Raw genomic sequence first — 23,117 nt, forward strand, 5'->3', positions numbered from 1 at the left:
AAGATCAAGATAAAGTGAGCTCAACCAATCTTATAATATACATTGAAGCAACCTCTATGCTTTTTGAACAAACCCATAAATGAAAGATTCTAATTCCCATTTCTATTTGAGCATCTAGTGTAATACCAAGAGCAAAACATAAAAAGACACAAAATGCTAAAGCCATTTAGCAATGTAAAAAAAACTGTGATCCATTTTCTTTCTTAACATGTAATAAAAAAGTACATATTGCAATATGGAATATAAATTCAAAGGGAAAAAGAACAGCATAACGGGAAATTATGCAGAATTTGTATGTGTAGTTTCTGTAGTTCGAGTTTGTGAACAAGCTGAACCAGGACTTTGCAGTGCTTGGGAATCATCTCTAACCGATTCAGATTCAGATTCAGATTCAGACGCCACAGTTTCCTCCATTTTCACCTTCTCAGCAACAAAACAGAGGTACAATTTCTCAATTTGATTGATTCTGAATGTGAATTTGCAAATTGTACGAAAAATTTGAGAAAAAGATTAACATACCTCTGATGGCGATGGAGTTGCTTCATTGATTATCTTCCCTTGTTCCTTCTCTCTGAGCGTTCGCATCGGAGAAACTCTCTGTTTCAATCAAAACGAAAACGAACAAGAAATTGAGAAACCGAAGTTCAGCAAAACGAATTGAACAATGAAAACGGTTAGTTTCGATTTGCGAACCATGCATCGGTACTTGAGTTCCTTCAATCGGAACAACCGATCGACCTGGATTTCAAGATTCTTCTGAATCTCGCCTCTCTGTTCCATCTCCTTCATCTTCGCGTCCAGCACCGCCTCTTTCTCCTTCAGCGTCTGCTCCGTTTTCTCTTTGTCTGCTCTCAGCCTCTCCAGCTTCTTCTTGATCGCGATCAGCTCCTCCGCCAGCGAGGTTTCCAGCGGCGGAGGCGGAGGAATCGCGGTGGCGGCCGGACGGTTCTCCTTGTCGGAGTTGAGGATCGGTAGGATCACGGAAGGTGGATGATCGGGCTTGGGCTTGGGCTTTGCGGTAGGGGGAATGGGCTCGGCGGGAGAGTTCATGGGCTTAAGTGGCGTCCGGCCCGATCGAGGTCGCAGCTTCGGCGCAACGCTCGTCGGAGTTTCCATCGGCGTTTGCATTGTGAATTGGAAAGAGGAGGAGAGTGGTGAGTGAGTGAGTGAATAAAAGAGGTGAGTGAAGAGGAAGAGTAATGAGTGCGAGGGGAGTTTTGAATTTGAAACTAGACAAGCGGTAACGGCTACTGCTTTTTTTCTTTTTGTTTTTTTGACTTGGTTTGTGCTTTCTCATTATTTATAATGATTTTTGCTTTTTAAAAAAGTTCACATTGGATTCTTGGATTCATTTTCTCAAAATGAGATTCCCACTTCACTTAATTATTGAATTTGAAGGTGTTAATTCTAAAGAAATGAAAAATTATTGAAATAGGATTCTTGGATTCATTTTCTCAAAAAAGATACACTTCTATTCTTTCAAAAAAAAAGATATATATGCTTCAATTTCAAAAAAAAAAATAGATACACTACTTTTTACAAAATAAAAAATATTTATTAAATTTTAAAAATAAGATTAAATTCACCAAAAAAAAATCACAAGAAGTTTGACAGAAAACAAGAAAATGACTATTCATACATTTTTTGGAAAAATTATTTCGTAACAAAGAGCATTATTGTTCACTTTAACTCTAGTCAAAAGAAAGTATTCACTTTAACTTGTTTGAGTAATCTACTTTCTAAAATTCAAAAAAAAAAAATCTACTTTAAATCATATGAATTTGAGTTCTCATTTTAGAGATCGATGCTATATTGAACTCTTCTCACTCAATGTTTATTTTTTTTTTATACTCAACGTCAAATAAAATAACAAGAAAAAAAAAGAGGAAAAACAGAAGAAAAAAAACCCCCTACAACCTCACAAAGGTTGTGCCTAAAGAGTCTGCTAACAATAAAGGTTCTAAGTCAGGAGGGGGATCCTGAATAAGGAGAAAATCTAAGTCATGTGTTGCTCCCATCTTAGCTAGAAAATCTGCACAAGCGTTACCCTCACGTAACGTATGTAACACACGCACATCCCAGGCCCTTTGTAGAAGCTCAATAATATTAAAAATCAACACATCATGGACATGAAAGTAAGAAGGAGGCTCGGCAATAAGACCCACAGCTAGCGAAGAATCGGAGTAGCACACCACTCGCCGGTAGCCATTCTCCCAAGCAATTCGTAATCCATGACTGATCTCGAGTAGCTCCATATGAAGAACAGAGCCTTGGCCTCCATAACCAACGAATCCCGAAAGCCACACACCACTCGAATCTCGCAAGCAACCCCCAAACCCGGATCGCAGCGAGGACCCCAGCGAACTTCCATCACAGTTAACAGCTATTTCTCCACCAGCAGGAGCATTCCAAGAAACAAAGCGAGGCTGCACGGTGCAGGGAGGCTTCTCCCAAACCAGCTGAAACAAAACCTTCTGCTCCATAATGGATCGCACGAGAGCCACATCTGGGATTGTGGTTTGATTGAAAATACCCATGTTCCTTGCGGTCTAGATTCCCCAAATACCAGCAAGTGCTGTGAACTCTGCCTCAGCAACAATACTCCGGATCCAATCACGCGGATTGGCCGAGCTAAACGAGGCATGCCTTGGATGAAGGCCTAAACGATACCAAATACGACGAGCAAAAAAGCAATCTTTTAAACAGTGAAGAACGGTTTCAGGATACAAATGGCATATGGAACACAGCTGAGAGGGAGCCATTTGGCTGTGAATGAGAGTGTGTGAAGTCAAATTAGTTATTTAAATTTAAACAATATTAATTTTAATGTTAAACATTTATTTTTAAATTCAAATTTAAAACCTTTACTATTTTTAGAGAATTTTTTTTACTATTTTTTAATTATAAATTTATTTTAATATAAATTTAAATTCATTTTTTATCATTTTAATTTTTTTAGAATATACTTAATATCAAATTTTATTATTTAAATTAAATAATCAGACTAAATTACATCAAAATTTTATTTTTAATTCAATATATATTTCTTATATTTTTTTTAGTTAAAATTTTTTCTCACTAAATTTTTAATCTTTGAAAAGGCGTAAAATACAATGAAAAATTTGTATTTTTTTAAAAGAAAAATCTTATTTAAAATTGACAATTTAAAATGAACTTCTTTTTGGAATTTGAAGATATTAGTGTAATTCCTCTATTTGATTTTTAATCCCTAATCTATATTTTTGTGACTAATTGTGGTTGAAAGATCAAATCCACTAAAATAGCTACAACATAATTCCTTAGGAGCATTTGTTATCAGGTCTACAAAACCCTTCTCGAGAATCTTAGTTTGGGTTTGAAGATTCCGACAATTGGTATCAAGATATCAAAATATTTACCTAGGTAAGCTTTTTTGTTGCTCAAAAGTAGTTTTCTATTCCTAAAGTGGGAGGGAGGTGGGTAATAAACATTCCTAAGCAAAGAATGAATGTGATAATAAAATTTATTAACTGAAATTACTTTTGTATCTAAGATTCACTTTTCACTTGGTTGCCCCCTTCTTGCCATGATATTCCCAGGCATGATCATTGATAATTTAAAACAAAGAAATTCTAACTAATTAGCACAAAGTTTTTTGATCCCTCATAAGAAGATCAGTCAATCTATTATAATATAGGAATTGTGAAGCGCGCAATATGGCGCTACCAACTCAACTTTCTTCTATTCCTTAAATTTGCCACATCAGATTTAACTTTGACACGTCAAATTATATATACACTTTGACAAGAGTGATATCTTCAGCTTTAGGGTCACTCTTGGTGTGTTGGTGACAGGGAAGATGCCCTCAGAAGAGTTTTTCAGGCACACAAGTGAACAAAACTTAGTTCAATGGACAAGAAATATCGTCGCACTGGGATATCCTAAGGAACAATTGATGCAAAGATCATAGGAAATGGATATGAGAACCAAAGGCTTGTGGTTGTGAAAACTTTTAAGTCAATATATCTATCTATCTACACATACGCACACACACAACACGCACATTTATGTATATAAGCGGTGTCCTTTTGTCCTACTTTTTGAAGATTAGTTGTGGCAAGGTGTCGGTGTCGTGTTGTTGTGTCGTGTCGAAATTGGTGCTTCATAGGTGCCTAGAGTTATTGTTGGGTGTCTTTCTGCATTCTTCTTCCCTTGGCTTTTCAAGCTAGCTCTGTCATTGATCAAGAGTGGGGGAAAGGTCTTAGATTTCCTTGAGAAGCAAGATGCAATGGCTTTGTTGGAAGTGATTGGAAGAGGTGGTTGTGTAGTGGTCTACAAAGCAGAGTTACCGGAGAGCGATGGTAATAATAAAACGATTTCTAATAAGAAGATTAATCTTCCTAAGGATGAATGAAAACTTGATCTACGCCATAAAAAAAACATACCTTTGACCCACCACTATAACTTGGGGCGTTGGAGAAAACGCACGTTTGGGACTAGTTACACTTGAACTTCTTCCGTGCTTAAATTCAATTAAACTCTTATTTTCATCATATTTTCTAAAAATAACAAAATGCAACAAATCAAGCGCAAAATTCACAAGAATTAGTTTTACAATTATTATTTTTAAGAAACTCGAAATCAACATTTTTCACTTGAATTAATTTAAAATTGAACTAAAAATCTAATAATTAATGTGAAAAACTTACGAATCACTATAAAAATGTGGATTCATCAATACTCCACCCGCTCAACCAAAATCCTCACATAGAATCACTCAACGACAAACATTTTTGTATCCGTTTTTGTTTTCTCGAAAACAAGTTTGGTTGTCATAGCTACTTTTTCTCACCTGAATTGATTTTGACTTTAGAATCGAGTGTAGAACAATTTTCAAACATACACTAAGAGTTCAAGCTTAGGTCACAATAGAAATCGGAAATCAGTCCAAAAAGAAACAAAAGTGCACATTAATCTACAGAAGTTAGAGAGAAGTACACTTATAAAAAGAAAAGAAAAATAAACACCATCCATTTAAAATTATGGGAAACTGCTTATATTACGTACCTAGCATTTATTCGGTATGGGATAGGCAAATACACTGCTAAAATACATAGCAAGAGAAAAATCTAAAGAAGTTCATTGAAATGAACTATATACAAAAGAAAGCCTATTTACCAGCAAAAAAAAAAAAGAAAAACAGAAGACTATTGGTGTTTCTGATATGATTATTTGAACTTTCAATAAAAATGTGTTTAATATGAACTTTATCAGGAACTCAATGAGAATCAGAGGTAGTCCATTGGAAGCTCCCAGTTATCTTCATTATCCCAATCTCTTTGATTTGGTTTCTTTCGTCCAAAACTCTTTCTTCTCCTTGAAATACGGTCATATGCCTCAGATTGTTCGTAGTCATAATCTTCAACATCACCAACCGAAATTCCAGCATTCTGGTTGCCCAAGAATCCCTACAACAAGCATATAGGCTGTTTTCAGAGAAGGGGAAATCAAGAGAAGGTAACATAACTCCACACATAAACCATAATAAGCATACAATAGCTCACTTGGTGAGCTAAGGGAAATGAAGGGATTGCACGGTGAAGGATCAGGGTTCAAATCTTGGCGAATGAACTAATTTACTAACAATTAACAACTAACATTTGCCTATCAAAAAAAATAAAAAAATACAACAACAACAACAAAAGCCTTATCCTACTAATGAGGTCGGCTATATGGATCATACTACGCCATAAAACAATATAAGCATGAGCTAACATTTTTGTGTCCATCAAAGATTCAAGACAACCGGAAGTAATCTAGATTCACAGTCAATAGAAGCCTAGAAACAGCTTTTTTTGGCAGCTAAGGAAAAACAAGAAGTAACACACCAATCAAACCTGGCAGTTTTCTTTCAACTAAATGTAGGTACCTTTGAAAGCCTTTGTATGCGTAAAGCTGCAGCTTCATGCACAACAACAGCATCAGATACAACTTCCAATACATCCTCAACCAGCAAAGAATAGGTACTCACCTAAAATCATTAAATGGAAGAAATAAATATAAGAATGAGGGCAGCACATTGAATAACTTCCATGTTGATCTTTATACAGAGAGTGGATAAATTCTGCAAGCAACACAACAGCCCAATTGCTGATTATGGTGCCAGAAAGGATCTTATCAGTAAAACAATCATTTAATCTTTTGACAGGTATAAGAAAATAACATTTTTTCAATTCAATTGACAATGAAACAATCATTCTCCAACACTGCATATGATTGGTACCTTTTTGTCAATTATATTGACAGCACTGTGTAATTCTATACTTGTATTATTGACCTTACTAAGCAACCAACTTACCAAACTTGATGGAATAATGGATAGTCCAAATGAATCGATCTCAAGTTCTTCAACAGCACCTGTATTAATGCTGAAATTGTACCCACGCACCTAAGAGTTAAGATTTCCCATAATTATATAACCGGAGATAAAGGTAAACATTTGAAAGCAACATGGTGCAAGAAACATATAATTACCTTTCCAATATTCCGTTGAGAGGGCGTTACAACTTTGTATCCAACCTAGAAAAACAAACACATTAGGATATCTCCTCACTTGTATCAATTTTAGAGAAGTAAGCCAAGATTGAAACCAGAAGACCTATGCAACCACTTTCTATGATGAAAGGGTGAAAGGAAAGGTTGAAGAGAAAAATCATAAAGTAAAGGAATTCTTTTTTGAACGTATAAAGTAAAGGAATTCTGGATAGAGCATAGAAGTGTGAAAAATCATAATTTTCACGGAAGATCACTTTATAAAGTTCACATTGATAATATAACTGGTCACAGCTAGTCATTGATGTTAATCAGAAAAAAGATACCTTCACTTAACTAGCAAGTAATTGAATTACCCATCATTTTGATCATGATATCATAACTCACCAAAATCAGGGAAAAGGTCCACTAAATTTTTATGGCTTCATACTTTCGTTAAACATTATAATTACCAAGAACCGAATATTTTTTTTACTTTTAATAATTTCATACAACTTCATTAGTTTTAAATATTGTTTTCATTCCTCCTTATCTTGTTGGCTGCTTGAATTATGGCTCGCTTCTCTCTGTCTCTTTTTGTTGATAGATCATAGTAATGATGCTGAAACTCAGTTTACATACTAAACTCCATATATTAGTTTTATGGATCAATGACTTCCCTCTTTACCAATCACCAGGAAAAAGTCATAATTTCAAGCCACCAAACTGGCAAAATAAATGCCAAATTCATTTTGAGAAAAAATTAAGAAAGATTCATTGAAGTTACCCTGAGTTATGCTAAGAACTACTAGTGCTAGCTGTAAAATGAAATCCTACGCTGCCACATGATAACCAATGTGTGAATATACTAAACACATTCAAATAAATCTTTTGAAATTCACACTCATAAATATTCAAATAGAGAAATTTACTCTTCAACAAGAAGAAAAATAATATCCAAAAGAGGGGGAGAACAAGTTCTCCTTATCAAATCCATAAACAACAGACAAAATCAGATCATGCTAAGGATGCTGGAGTGACAGGTTTTATGTCAATAAATATCAGAAGCAGAAGTTATGTTATGCTAACTTATTTTGTGTTATTTATTACATTTTAGTTATTTCTACTTACTTTTTTTAGTTTTTAGGGAGTGGTTGTAAATGTCAAGACTCAGTTAAATTATCCGCACCCAATCCTAGAGAGGACAAAGGAAAAAATGTTATTTAATATCTATGTATTGCGGTAGATATCTTAGGTTCTCTCTACCCCAAACAAGCAGGCTGTGATCCTATTTAAGCAAAAATAACGAAGAAAGGAAGGCAAAAGTAGCATTTAGTCATTCTCTTTGGGAGTGATTTAGAAATTTGGAAGGCCTGTGACACGATTCATTACAAGGGAACAGTTACAGATCATCTCAGAGGTTATGTTTGCATAACTTGCAAAAACCAAAGGAAGAATGCCCCCAGGTATAAGCCCTAATACTTTAAGCAATATAATATTTCCCTCTAAGGCAGGACATCAGTCTTTGCATGAAGCATAATTATCTGCATTGTTTCAGCAAAACATCAAAGTTTGAGTACCCATATAATCAAAGAAGACTTTATCCATATTCTGCCATACAATGAACTCCTCAGTCCTCAGATAAATCATGTAAAAGAAAATAATTTACAAGTTGTACAGAACAGTAAAACATACCAGTGTCTCCAATCTAATCATTTTATATTCAGTGTCTATCACACTTTCATCTTGAACAAGGATAACATCCCCGACCTGAAAAAGGAACAGGCAAAACACACAATATAGTGAAATACTGAAGATGTCACTTGCCAGCAAAGCAACAAGGTACACCATATTCACTATTATGGTTCAACACAACCACAACAGAGTTAAAAATGAAAATGTCAGAGAAAATTATGTAGCCCCCACGCCAGAAAAGAAAAGAAAAGAAAAGAAAAGAAAAGTCCTTGGTATTATATGATCTCATACTATTTCAGGAAAAAGAACTCCCCCCAAAGGTGATATGAAGTAAACACAAGGGTAACTAGAATATGTTGGAAGCAAGCATACACACATTTAACTGAGAATGAGATCAATCCTAAATGAGCTATTAAAAAAAACTCCCCTGATTCCAGCTTGTCATACCTGACTAATATCCTCCAGAAGGATTTTTTCAGAATCCCCAGAAAGCAAGTTTGGCCTCACCTCCACAAATAATACCATCCACTGGAAACCAAGTTCACCAAAAAAATTAATCAAGTAAAATAAATTTCTTAGTCCCACATGAAGATATCATCTCAGCAAAACAAACAGAAAACAACAAATAAAGGCTGTATTTGGGTAAATGACCAGGCCTTTTCTCATTAGGAGAAAATGAACCATCAAAATAAACAAGTAGTATAAATAAAGCATGCATTTGGATAAATAGCTTAATTAATAAGCACTAATTGTCCTAAGAACTTCTCACATAAGTACTTATTCATCATAAGCTAACTTGATAAGCTTATTGAAATAAACTCAAACAACCTATAGATAAGCTAACTTGAACATGTTAAGATAAGCTGCAAATTCTAAAACAGCTTATAGGCTAACAAATGAAACAAACAAAACTGCCATTGCTCTCATGACTCACAGAAGTGGTGTCCACCCAGAGCTGCGAGACGAATCCCAAGCTCAGCGCAGAGCGAACGCTGATCACCTGCTTCGCCAACAAATTAGACCTTCTTATCATCTGTTTACCTCCTCTTCTCAATCTAAGCTTCCCACCAACTTGATCATCTTCTCTCAAATCAACGCCACCATCTTCATCTCCCTGAACCTTCACCAAATCATCATCTTCTCCCAAATGGGTCTCCCTCTTTCCATTTCCCTTCCCATCACCAAATGGGATAGACCCAGTTTCATGGGGCGAACCCTCATCAAAGGGTTTTCTCTCCAACCCGAAATTCTTCACCTTACTGTCCTCAAACTCGATTTCGTCGTAGAAGCTCTGACCCCTTGAGCCGGAGCTGCTGTTCCGGGAGCTGAGAGCGGCGGAGATGCTCTTGCTGCCGGCGGTGATTTTTGATAGTTTGGGAGAAAAGAGAGTGTGATAATTTGGGTTGAGTTGGGTTCTGGTTGAAGGAGTGGGGCATGAATTGAGAAAGGGAAAGCGTGAAGAATCTGCAGCTGAAATGGCAAGCGGGTTCGTAGCAAGAAGTTCAGTCATGGTGAGCTAGAGAGAGAGATGAGAGAGTGACAAACCAGGAAAACAAGGGAATTGAGTTTGGTGCCCCACCCCTTAGGCTTTGCACCCCACTTTATTAAATACGGAATTTAAAGTTCCGTATCAATACGGAAAATAAAATTCCGTATCTGTTTTAGTATATAATGAGTGGTTGAAAATGTGACACGCATGCTTAAATACAGTACGGAATTTTAAGTTTCGTATTCAATAGGGAGAATACGGAATTTTAAATTCCGTATTTGATAAAGTGGGGTGCCAAGCCCCATAGGTGGGGTGTCAAACCCAACTCCCGGAAAACAAAGGCATCTGCTTCCATAGAATTTTTACTGTGATAATTGATTAAGTTAACAAACATGAAAATCTTCTACAATAATTTTTTTCTCAACTCTCTCATCTCCTCGAGGCTCAGAGATCACATTAATAGAGTATGTATTTCTCAACAAATTATTTTTCATATACAACACTTCATTTAAATAAAAGTTTATGGGAGTGGTTTTTAAGATTTAAAATTGACTTTAGAAAAAGAAACAAGTTGATTTTCAATAGTGACAATTATATTCTGTCATAATATCACTTGTAACAATTATATTTTATATGATTAGTTCCTTTGTTTATATATTTAATTGAACTCAAGGCGTGGATGTGTCATCCTTGAATGAGGGGCCCACCTTCATTTGGCTTATCAACCTCAGGGGCAACAAGCTCCGGGGAGTCGGGCGCAGGTTGATTTGCGCTCGCTTCGGACGAGCCCACCGAGTTTATTCAATTTATGTTCCTTGATATCTCAGAAAACTTTCCATAAATAAATATCTCATATTTTCCTTTTTCTGCATGACTATGCAGCTTAAAGTCTTACTCTATTAGGTAGGATGTAGATATTTACCCACGTTATATAGAAGAGACAAATCTCATCGACATAACTCATATTTCTAAGCATGATTCGTACTATACCCAATTATTGCTTTTATAATCACTTGTTACAAGTGATATTAAATGACATTCAAATATAAAACTACTCGTATAGGAATCGTAGTGAGTTGAAGTCGAAAGGCTACATATGCCATTATCACATGAGAATTGTCTAGGACACTTAAGTAATGATCTCTGCAACGTTCTCATGCTAGATCAATCCAATACATTATTTCTCTAAATACACTTGTGTGTAGACTTGACATCTCATGTCCATTGACATTAGATCATCAAACTTTTTAGTTTTTATAGTTTATAAAAAAAAAATCAAACATTTTTATAATTAACTATAAAATTATAAACTCTTTCCCTGCAATTTAAGAACAAAATTGCAAATCCTAACAATGACACAACTACCCAAGTCCAACACACACAAAAGATTAGAATTGTTATGGAAAATAAAACTCCAAAGAAACTCTCTTTATTTATAATAACTCTATTTTTTTTTTCTTCAAAGTGCTTGATGTGGGATAGAGATGAATATCTATTAACTCTACTCCTTATCGAAAAAAAAAAATCCATTATCTCTACTTCTTTCTTCTTTACACTATTTGATGTGGAACTTGGATGAATACCCACTTTAGCATAATATATCCTCCTATATCCTCCTTTCATCTAAAGCGTCACATTTCTTCACATTATCATCAACTTCATCCTCATAGTGTAAAATATATCATCCTCTTAACTGACCACGTTAATGAATGAACACTCTTTTAAACTTTTTTGCCTTCTCTTCTATGCTTGAGTTCTAGATATTTAACTTGTATGTAAATAGAAACAATTGAAAGAACTTATACCTCTTGGTTGAAATCTTTTTTCATATTGATCACTATATTCTTTCTTGCTTGATCACCTCTAGTTACTAATATATGACTGTCTTCAATAGATTATGCATTACTACTTCAATTTAATATTTTGAGTCACAGTAATATGAACTATTCATGAAAATTTATACCCCTTCACTACAACTGCAAAAGTTCTCCATGATTTAACAACTAAATATATAATTGCAATGAGATGAAGCTTCAATTTCATACTCTGTCCACATTCATTACTACTGGCAGAAGACATTTTAGCAGGTAGCATCTTGTGCTATAACATTTTGCAGCAGATTTTGAAATTAATATATACAACTTTGGATGAAGGTTCTCATTCCTATGATATCAAACTTGATTCTTCTAAACTTGATTCTTTTAGGTACGGGAGATCAATTGCAATCTGATAGCTGAGGAAAGCAATCACAGCACCTTCGAGGAAGGCTGAGATGGAGGTGGGGAGGGTGGGGTTGTCGCCGTCGTCGTCGCGGTGGACTTGGAAGATCAGACAGCGGTTGGCTACACAGAACTGGAGAGTGCAGAAGAGAGTACTGTCGTCGTCGTCGTCGTCGTCGTCGTGCCACTCTATGGCGAGGCCGATAATGAGAAATTTCAAGGTGGTGGGGTTGTGAGTCTCGGAGATCCATGTCTCTGCGACTTGAGGGGAGGTGGTGACGACGGTTTGGATGGTGGGGTATTCCGGGATTGTTACGTTAAAGAGTCTCTGGAAGTTGGGGTTGTTGAGCGGCGGCACCTCCACAATGAGGGGCGGCGCAAGTGGGGGGTTTTCCATACTGTCGATCAGGTGTAGCTGGAGGAAGGTGACGGCGCACAAATTAGAAAGAAGATGAATAGAAGATGTATAAATAGGGTTTATGAAGTATTCTAAATAATAATTGGTACCTGAAGAATAATAAAGTGCAATTTATATATTGGATTCCTTTTTTTTTTTTTTGAAAGTGAACTGAAATAATATTAAGGGCCAACCGGCCTAGAAACAATTACATCCAAATCAACCAAACCAGAAACGGCATCAGGAGCCTCTTCCACCCATACACAATCCGCATAAGTGGAAGCGTTCTTAGCCAGAAAGTCTGCAACTGAATTACCAGAACGTCTAACAAACGACAAGGAAAAAACATCAAAAAACGGAATTAAAGAACGACAATCTCAAATGATGGTGTCCAAATAAGATCTTCCCACTGTACCGTTCTGCCACCACTGATATAACTGAAGACAATCCGTCTCTAAACAGACATGACGAAAACCAAGCTCTCTTGCCAGCCGTAAGGTCCACCTGAACCCGCTCGCTTCTGCCAACAGAGATGAAAGAACTGGGACCGGATGGGAGGTCGCAGCAGCCATGATCTCCCCAAGACGGTTGCGGGCAACCATCCCCAATCCCGCTCCCATACCATCCACAAAAGAGGCATCAAAGTTTAGCTTAACCACCCTTCCCTGTGGCCTCCTCCACACCGCTTTGGTCCCTCCCCGCTCCTCACGCACCGCCGGAGAAATTGGAGCCAATAGCCCCAAGGCCCGATCAATAACGTCCCCAACAACCAATCTCCCACTCCGAAAAATCACCCTATTCCTCACATCCCAAATGCTGTACACCAAAGACTGACACATCTCCACCACCTCAGATTCATGCTGCTGGAGAATAATGTGCCAAAAAACCTGGAAAGATGCAAATTGTTCAACTCTAAAGGAGAGAGGGGACGCATACCAAATGGCCATGGCCGCCGGACATCTCAAAAAGATATGATCAATGGTCTCTCGCTCGTGTCCGCAAAGGGAGCATCCCGGATCCGTATCTACATGGCGGCGGAAGAGCTGGTCGCGAACCGGAATAAAGCCACGGATAGCTCGCCAAGCGGTCTCCTTACACCTCGGTAATGCATTGGTTGCCCAGAATTTCCGCCAAAGCTTGGGCTGCAACGTCGAACCCGCTGTGGAAGAGGACGTAGCCACCTCCAAGGCTAACAAGCCGCACACGTAATTATAACCCGTCTTAGATGTATACTGCCCTGTCGTGGTGTGAGGCCATGCAAGGACATCATCACCACCGTGCGCCCCCAACGGAAGAGCTAGAATATAAGCTGCTGTTGTAGGATGGAAAACTTCCTCCACCACGTCCCTTCTCCACCTGTTTGGGCCCTTCTCAATCAAATCTGAGACCATGACAATGCCAAGGCTATCCACCACATCATGCCGGTAAGTGAGTGGCACACCATTTGGCAACCATTTATCTGTCCAAGCATGAACCTTTGAACCATCTCCTATACGCCAAAGCCCACCTCTCTCAAAAATCCAACTAGCTTTCAATATACTAGACCAAGCATAACTTGGCCTATACCCTTTTTTGGCTCCCAAAATCGATCCCCTCGGGAAATACACACCACTGAAAACACGGGCAAGCAAGGTGTCAGGTTGAGTATAGACTCTCCACCAGTTCTTTGCCACTAGGGATAAATTAAAGGACTTAAAATCTCTGAAACTTAGGCCACCATCAGCTTTATTCCTGCAAAGGTTTTTCCACCCCGTCCAGTGCAAACCACGCCTGGTAACATCACCACTCCAGAAAAACCTGGATATCATACTGTCTATCTCTGCACAAATACCATCTGGTAAGATAAAACAAGACATAACATATGAGGGGATAGCCTGAGCCACCGCTTTAATTAAAACTTCTCTACCTGCCCTCGAGAGGGCCTTTTCTTTCCACCCCTTTAACTTCTTCCAAACACGTTCTTTGACAAAATTAAAAATTTGTACTTTCGACTTACCAATAACAGTTGGCAACCCCAGATATTTGTCATAGCTCTCGACCGCCTTAACATTCAATAGCTGTTTTAGCTCATCAAATCTATTATCAGTCACATTTCGGCTTACTGAGAGCATGGACTTATCTAGGTTGATAACTTGTCCAGAAGCTCGCTCGTACGTAGCTACAATAGCCTGTAAAGTTCTTGCCTCATCCACATTTGCCCTAGCAAACACAATACTATCGTCTGCAAAAAGTAAATGAGATATAACAGGTGTCGCTCTGGCAACACGGATACCACTCAGGCTTGCAGACAAGACAGCTCGTTCAACCAAAGCTGAAAAAACCTCCCCACACAAAATAAATAAGTAAGGTGATAAAGGGTCCCCTTGTCGTAAGCCACGATCTGGGCTGAAAACAGTTTGGGGGTTACCATTAAGCATAATAGAAAAAGAAACAGTTGAGACACATCTCATAATCAAACTCACCCAATTCTGTGGAAACCCCATCTTTTCCATCACGGATCGCAAAAAGGACCATTCAATTCGGTCATAGGCTTTCGCCATGTCTAATTTCAGAGCCATAATGCCATTCCGGCCAGTAATTTTCTTCTTCATGTAGTGAAAGCACTCATGAGCAATAAGAGCATTATCTGTGATCAACCTATTAGGCACAAAGGCACTTTGTGCTTCACAAATTAAATCAGGCAAAATTAATTTCAATCTATTGGCAATCGTTTTTGTCACTATTTTGAAAATTACATTACATAAACTGATAGGTCTAAATTGGGTTGCATGTTCCGCCTTTTTTATCTTAGGAATAAGAACAAGTAAAGTATGATTGATGGTACCTAGTGATGCCTGACCCTGAAGAATCTGTAGGCAGAACCGCGCTACATCATCTCCAATCACGCCCCAAAATTTTTGATAGAAAAGAGCCGGAAAGCCATCAATCCCTGGAGCCTTTGTCGGGTGCATTTGGAATAAAGCCTCCTCCACCTCTTCCCTCGTGAAAGGGTCCGATAAGACAGCTAAGTGAGCTTGTGTTATCCTTCCCGATACCAGATTAGTGGCCTCCTCAATTCCTGATGGGTGTGATGTTGCAAAAAGTTGCATAAAATAGTCCATAAGGACATTGGAAATATCTCTATCGTTCTCAAACTCTCTACCGCGGTCATCTTTGATCAACTCTATCATGTTCCTCTTCCTTCTCTGGGACGCTTTCTGGTGGAAGAAACTCGTGTTTTTGTCTCCTTTCTGAAGCCAAGTAGCTCTAGAGCGCTGGCTCCACCAAAGCTCTTCTTGCGCCAAGAGAGCCTCAAGCTCCTTTTCTGCCTCATGAGTTTCCTTAATCACCTGCTCATTCTGAATCTGACGTTGTAAATCCTGGAGCAGACTTTGTTTATCTGAAATTTTTCGGGGGAGATCACCAAATTTTTTCCGCCCCCAGTCATCAAGCACTCCACTCACTTCTGTGAATTTTGCCAAAACATTTGTTGTATCCCGGCACCAAGTCTCCGTGATAATCTCCATGCACTCCTCCCCTTCTCTCAACCATAGTTCCTCAAAGCGGAACATATGAGCTCGCTTTGATTCCTTCCGAGCCCTGCGGGAACCACAAGTTAGTAAAATAGGATTATGATCAGAATGGTACCTCGGAAGATGGGACACCACCGTCACCGGCCAAAGCGCATCCCAAGCGTCATTTGTTAGGGCATAGTCTAACCGCTCCTGAATAGTTCTCGGAGCCGCACGTTTATTTGACCACGTGTACCGGTAACCTGTGAAATCTACCTCATGCAAACCCAGCTGAGCACACACTTGGGTCACCTTCTGGAGATGTCGCAAGTCAGGGAGGTCACCTCCTAGCTTATCTCTCGGAGAAAGGATATCATTAAAATCACCAATAACCAAACAAGGGCGTGACACATCTGAATGCAAACGAGTCACCAAATTCCAAGTTTGTTCTTTTAACCGGTCATCCGGAAATCCATACACAAAAACAACAGTCATCGGATGCTTGTCCTCAGGATGCAAAATAGTACATAGAATGTGATTAAGAGAAGCCTCCAAAATGTCCACCTGGAGCTCTTGTCTCCACCATAAGCATAGGCCACCCGCTCTAGAATGTCCGTGCCCCGCACATTGAACTGGAAAAATGTTTGTCAACCCTCCCATGCCCCTCTGATTTGCTGCCTCTGTCGTATACCATTTTGTCTCCATAGCAAACACCACGTCGGGATCTTTTGAACGAACAAGCCTCTTCAAGGCTTTAACTGCCGGCTGGTTCCCAAGCCCCCGACAGTTCCAAGCTAGGATCCTCATTGAGGTGGGCGGGGCTGATCAACAGCCTCCGCCATCCCCAATCCAGAATCAGTGGTTTGCTTTTTCAAAGGTGGTGAAAACCCGGTGTGCTGCGGGCCAAACAAAGAAGAAGACATGGTGGTCCTTTTCCTGTGTTCGTTCTCATCTTGTGCTCCCCCTCCTTCACGGATATGAATCCCTCTTGCATTATTTCTCGGCTGCCTTTTCCATGGGCTATTATTCCCATGCACACGTTGGCTTCCAAAAATGTACTCATTACCAGCTTTTTCTTTTCCTGGCCTCTGATTCTTTTCGCCCTCCTCATCACTTGTCCTCTTCGTGTTCCTCTGGTCCTCTATAACATGCATATTGTCACTCGGATTCTTCCCTGTATTGCCTTCATCTTCTGTCCCCGTGACCAACCCCTTGGTATTTGGTTCGGATCCGAGCCCATCATGCTGGCCCTCTTCATCAAACTCCTCATTATCCTCCGGCAGGTCACCATCATCTTGGCGATAGTCCCGGCGATTGCCGCGGCGACGCTCCACCTCCCCGCGTAGCCACATACCAAACCGGTTTGGAGTACCATCATCCGGCAGCGCGCAATCAGCAGTCACATGGTCAATCATTCCACATCGGAAACAAAAGTTCACAATTTTCTCATACTTGAAAGATACCCGCAGCGGAGCACCTCCATGGCCAGCCACCATCTGCCCCCTCCTGAGCGGTGATGCAATGTTCAGCCAAACTCGGATGCGCAAGCTTACACCATACCGGCGAGCCTCGTACTTGTCCCACTCCATGAACCCTCCAAATTTCGCCCCCAGCGACCGTGCCATTTTCTCCGTCCTCATCGTGTATGGGAGCCCGTGTGCCTGGACCCAGATGGGGACTCGTGTAAGAGGGATGCTTGTCGGATTCACCGTGAGATCAAAGTTATTCAGTGCAATCAAGTGCCAGTTGAAGAGCCATGGGCCGGATCGGAGCACAAGCTCCTTATCCTTTTCCGCTGCAAAACGAAAGGAGAACAGGTTAAACCCCACATTCCTGATCTCAATACAGTTCCTGGACTCCCACAAGCGGAGCATCACGCTCCTGAAGATGCCCGCTTCCACTTTGTGAGGGGATAACACCTTGCCTATGAGCCAGTCGTTGACCCCCAGATCCGGGTCAACCTCCACCGGGCCAATGTCCATCACGGTTCCTTCGTCGCCATCAAGGTCAAAGTCTGGTTCCAAGTTTTCGTATGCCATTCCGGCCATGTTCCTCATAAGGTTGCAGGAAAAAAACTCCAGCAGAAAAATTCACGAACCAACGCGAGAAGAGAAAAAACCAAAACAAGATTTCAGAGGCACCAATCACAAGTAGACAGGGTCTCTGATCCCTACGGAGAGAAATTGAGAAGAATCAAAATTTGTCCATGTTGGCCATAGTCGGCGCCGCCATATCAAGTTACTATTAGGTTAATCAACCATAATACCTAGGGTAGTGTTTGGTTCGATTTTTTTTTTTTTTTTTTGTCTTCAAAGTTACTTTTATGTAAAAGTGAAAAATAAGAGCTTTGAGAAAAAAAATAAAAGTTGTTTGTCAATTTTTTATTTTTTATAACTTAAAAGCTACTTCTAGTTTACAAATCTATCTATATCTATATAATATACTAAAGAAAGGTTTTTTTCTATAAGGTTTTGTCACGTGTCACCCCCACATCATCCCAATAAAAAATATACAAATTTTGTTTTTCAATATTAAATCTGCAAGATTTTGTTTATTTCTTAACTTTAAATACATATTCAATATTAAATCTGAAACCCCCATATCATCCCAATAAAAAATATACAAATTTTGTTATTCAATATTAAATCTGCAAAATCTTTTTTTTTTCTTAACTTTGAATACATATTCAATATTAAATATGCAAGATTTTGTTTTCTCTTAACTTTGAATACATATTCAATATTAAATATGTATTAAAAAAAAATATATCCACCTCATCCATCTGTAAATTTTTTATTTTTTCTTAACTTTGAATATGTCCATCATATATAAAAAAAAAAGTGCAATATTTGTGAATGTTTTATTTATATTTTATTTGTAAAAACATATCTGTGCCAAAAATAAAATATTTCCTCTTTTTATATTTTACTTTCGCATTTCACAACCGAAATCTTCATCTTCATATTTCACTATTATGAGTATTGTTGCTTTCTCTTTGTAAAATTTTGATCTTTTGTTGGTTTGTGTTGTTTTAGATGTTCATTAACACATGGAAAGTGCAACATATTTTTCAATATTTTCACGGAATAACTATAACTGAATTATCTCTTTCTTAATTCATACTTCTAGATTTACTTTAATTTATATGAACAATGAAATTCATATTTACTTTTTTTTTGTTAATTGGGCGACTCTAGCACTACTCGGCGAGCGGTCTTACTGCCTGGTGTGTGACCCCGGTTACTTGGCGAACAAATCCTTATCACGTGAGCCATCTCACATTTGGCGAACCATTAATCATGACTCAATCACCATATTCCATAAATGGGTGGTCTCACACTATTTATGTATTTCTTACGTCATGTTTGCGATTCATGTATTATTTATCTCATAATAGCGATATATGTTTTTACAGCCTTAGGTGACCCACCCACTTTTATGGGCGGATTAAGTTTGTATGAGGAATTCTAAATCTATGTATCTAGGGTTAGACACCTCTATAAAACAGGGATGACTTATTATATTATGAATGTTCATCTTGATAATAAAATAGATAGGTTTATAACTCTCTCCTTAAACGAGTCTTGGTTCATGAGTCATAAAAAAAATTCATATTTTTTATAGTTAGACTGAAAATTCTAATTTGTTTGTTAACTTAATTTTTTACATGAATGCCTTTAATTAATGAATATTTTTATTTACAACATAATTATATTTTTATTTTTATTTACACTTAAAATATAATAATTAATAAATATGAAAGCTATAAAAGGAAGGTTATAACTTAATGTAATTCGAATTTGAAAAAGATTCAAATTTGTTTTGGTGAAAAAAATATTGAAGTTTAAAATTCAAGTATTCATTTATTTTTTCTGAACGTCACAAGTATTCATTAGTAAATTAGAAAATATTTTAATTAAAACCAAAGATTCTCTAAAATTCAAAACTTAAATTAACGGACTAAATAAATCATCATCAATATGATCGTAATTACTAGATTTGACTTGATATCATATTTTAAAAGTTGATGAGATAGAGACTTTCACATCCTTTTCTCCTATACACATATTTTTTTCTCCACTTCTGCTTATTCGCCTTTTAGCGAATGACGTCAACACATATTTATTTTCTTTTCTTACCCATGAGATAGTGTGTTTTATCTTCTAAACTAATCTTTTAAACATTTGTCTCCAAGGTCTATTATTTCTCCATATACAATTTTTTTCAATTCCAATACCATGAACGATTTCAATATTATAATATTATACTTTAGGATTTAATTTAATTTATAGATGTGATCTATGTCTCATACTAACATCATAATCATTCACTTTAAAAAATCTATGTTTTTGAGTTTTTGGTATTTGTTAAATAATACTTAAAAATTATATGAAATGATTTAAATATACTATCAATTTTTTTATAAATGACAAAATATATGAGATTACTTAATTCAATTCTTTAACAATTATTAAAAAAAATAGATTCAAGTGTTAATATTAGACAAAATATATCATGTATTTTGCTGGCTTCTGCCTAATTATAATCGATTATTAGAGTTAGATCATGACTTTAGCGTGATATGACTTACGTTGGATCCTATGCTAGCCGAGAGCCTGTTCTTGAAATGGGATATTCATATTTGCTATCCATCGGGGTTTTCATCTCTGGTTTTTGAAACAGGTAGTCTTTTGTTGAAGGATAGACGCAAGTCACCAGTGGCATCACGCTCCTACTCGCGGATGATTGTGGAGGATTTTTTGGATCTTAGTTGAGTTTTTGCCTCCTGCAGTTTGGTTCATGTGAAGTTGTTCGCTAATGTGGTGGCAAACTGTATATCAAAGTTAGCTTTATGTAATTATGTTCATGCATGGGTTGAGGAGAGTAATCCGATTTATTTTCTGATTAAAGAAGTCTTACTTTACCCTAATAAAATTTATTTCTAAAAAACATGTCCATTAGAAGGAAATATGGAAGGTCTTACGATTAAAAGCATATTTAAACTCTTATATACTATTCATTTCGAAAAAAAACTCTTATATACTATATTTTAAATAAAATTAGTCTAAAAAGATATTGAAAAAATTTACGAAGAACATAAAAATTATAATATTTTTAACACTTTTAACAACCAATGTCACTTTTAAAAAAACAACAAATATTATTATTAAAAAAATTATTAAAAATTCGAATTTGAAGTCCTATAATTATTTCCTTTGCCAAAAAGTAATCCTATACAATAAACTCTACCTTATTTTAAAAATAGTCAAGTAACCTAGAATCTTGGGTTCCTTGGTATGCATAGTTGGGTTAGATCTATTTTGTAGGTGTCGTGTGGCTTGATAGGATCTCATCCGGTTGAACCTGTTGTTGTTTACGATTTCAAATGGGGACTCTCCTAGAGGTGTAGACGTTGACATTATGGAGTGTTGATTTGGGTGTTAAAGCATGGTTACATGCTTGTGGGTTTTTTAGTGGTGTAGGGTTTTGTTGTAGTAGCTGAATTTTTGGCCAGCTTTTTGTTGACTTGGTTACTTTACCCATGTTGAGAGGAGTTGTTTCTCAACATTATATATATATATATATATAGGGGGTGTATCATATGAGAAAGACTTACTTATGTGAGAAAGATAAGAATAATTTTGAACCACTAGATAAAAATTAACGGATTAGATTAAAACAGGTTTTTAGTGAGTCACATGCCTTTCTTCCTTTTCCTAATTCATGCGCTGCGGCACTTCCCTATTTTTCCAATTCACGACTGCTGTTCCAAATCCTTATTTGTTGATCATTCTCCAAGAAATTCAATCCTTTTCCTAATCTTAGAAATTCAATCTTCGTGGCTTCCTTTTCCTTCTACTTCAAACCACATCATTAAACCACCATATTCTCTGTCACGTTCTACACATGTTCATCTGAAAAATTGTCGCTGCAATCATTCTTCACCGGTGAACCACGACACTTAACGCACAGTCGTTTCCATCACTTTCCCCTGCTCGTTCAGTTGCGTCGTGTGGTCGTTGCAATCGTCCAAGTAGTGGTGCTCCTTCTCATCCCTTAATTCATTTGAGGAATTTTAAGGTCCAAAATTTGTAAAGTTTCTTGTCACAGCTAAACGATTGCAATGGCACCTCTGCGAACCATAAGGTGAAAAACTTGATGGGGATTTGCGTAGCAATCGAATTGGCTATGGAACTACTGGACGATTGCAGTAGAGCTGTGATGAACAAAGATGAGGAAACATGAAGAGGACAAATAAATAAAGGGGCGTCGTTCACCGCTTGGATGATTACAACGACGACACGATGCAACTGAACGATGAACAGTAGCAGCGGCGGCAGCACGATGAGGAGTGCCTCCGTTCAGAGCATGAGATAAGGAAAAGGAAGAAAGCCTAAGCACGTCACTCACTAGAAACCTGTTTTAATCTAATCCGTTAATTTTAATCTAGTGGTTAAAATTTATTCTTATCTTTCTCACATAAGAAAGTCTTTCTCATATGATACATCCCCTATATATATATATATATGTTTCATTTTCGAAAAATAAACTTTATCCTAGAAAATCAAATTAAGAAAATAACTTAATTACTTTTTAATTTATTTTATTTTATTTCATTTTTTCATCATATTTTGTTAGCTTAAGTGGTAAGTGCTAAAAAGGTTTCAAGATCAATCTCTCGCAAGTGTAATTTATCTTTCCGATGTCCCAAAAAATACTATAAATTCAACAAAAGAAATGTATATTTATTTTTAAAAGATGTTCACACAAGCAAATCAAGCCTCTGTTCTTCATCTACGGAACTTAACATGTCAACAAACGACAAAACGGGCTACTCTTATGAATAAATGCAGGTCACGCCAATTTTATATATTGATAATTATGAAAATAATTACCAAGCAAGTTTATCATTCTAACCCCTTAATTTTATTTCTTTTATTATTATGATATTAAATTGAAATATCATACGTAAAATTATCAACCTAAAGATCTTTCCAAATTAACATTAACATCTATTATTTTTAAGAAAATATTAATATATAAATTCATAAACAAACTAAACTCTTTTTTACGATTTAATTCATTAAATATATATTTCTAACAAACATTTATAAATTTATGCAATTAAAAATTTATTTAAAAAATATTTGTACAATTAAAATTACAAAACTTAAAAAAAAGATAATACTACACAAATTTATTAATAAAGTAACCCGTGCAGTGCACGGGAATTCAACTAGTTATTACCTCTGTTTCTTATTAACTGTTCACTTTGAATAATTTTTTTGTTCTTATATTTTTTTTTATAAGCAATA

The 23,117-nt window shown here is 37.0% G+C and overlaps 2 protein-coding genes across 2 annotated transcripts; both read right to left on the reverse strand.

Moving 5' to 3' along the window:
• Positions 1-173: 173 nt before the first annotated feature.
• LOC130732278 (uncharacterized) lies at positions 174-1,199 on the reverse strand. Its single transcript, XM_057584361.1, has 3 exons — positions 694-1,199; positions 520-597; positions 174-420 (listed from the first exon to the last, which is right to left on the reverse strand). The coding sequence occupies exons 1-3, from the start codon at positions 1,126-1,128 to the stop codon at positions 280-282; spliced, it is 654 nt and encodes a 217-aa protein (XP_057440344.1). The 5' UTR covers positions 1,129-1,199; the 3' UTR covers positions 174-279.
• Positions 1,200-4,988: 3,789 nt separating this feature from the next.
• LOC130728091 (uncharacterized) lies at positions 4,989-9,791 on the reverse strand. Its single transcript, XM_057579432.1, has 7 exons — positions 9,140-9,791; positions 8,653-8,733; positions 8,206-8,280; positions 6,514-6,558; positions 6,338-6,427; positions 5,909-6,010; positions 4,989-5,447 (listed from the first exon to the last, which is right to left on the reverse strand). The coding sequence occupies exons 1-7, from the start codon at positions 9,713-9,715 to the stop codon at positions 5,268-5,270; spliced, it is 1,149 nt and encodes a 382-aa protein (XP_057435415.1). The 5' UTR covers positions 9,716-9,791; the 3' UTR covers positions 4,989-5,267.
• Positions 9,792-23,117: the final 13,326 nt, after the last annotated feature.

The sequence above is a fragment of the Lotus japonicus genome, chromosome 1 (assembly GCF_012489685.1).
Source record: "Lotus japonicus ecotype B-129 chromosome 1, LjGifu_v1.2".
Classification (NCBI taxonomy): Eukaryota; Viridiplantae; Streptophyta; class Magnoliopsida; order Fabales; family Fabaceae; genus Lotus; species Lotus japonicus.

Coding starts and splice junctions, on each gene's coding strand:
- LOC130732278 (XM_057584361.1), bottom strand. CDS start 1,128: ATGCAAACGCCGATGGAAACTCCGACGAGCGTTGCGCCGAAGCTGCGA. Junction 598..693: donor AACTCAAGTACCGATGCATG/GTTCGCAAATCG, acceptor TGATTGAAACAG/AGAGTTTCTCCGATGCGAAC. Junction 421..519: donor CAACTCCATCGCCATCAGAG/GTATGTTAATCT, acceptor GTTGCTGAGAAG/GTGAAAATGGAGGAAACTGT.
- LOC130728091 (XM_057579432.1), bottom strand. CDS start 9,715: ATGACTGAACTTCTTGCTACGAACCCGCTTGCCATTTCAGCTGCAGAT. Junction 8,281..8,652: donor TTCTGGAGGATATTAGTCAG/GTATGACAAGCT, acceptor TTCCTTTTTCAG/GTCGGGGATGTTATCCTTGT. Junction 6,428..6,513: donor CTCAACGGAATATTGGAAAG/GTAATTATATGT, acceptor CTTAACTCTTAG/GTGCGTGGGTACAATTTCAG.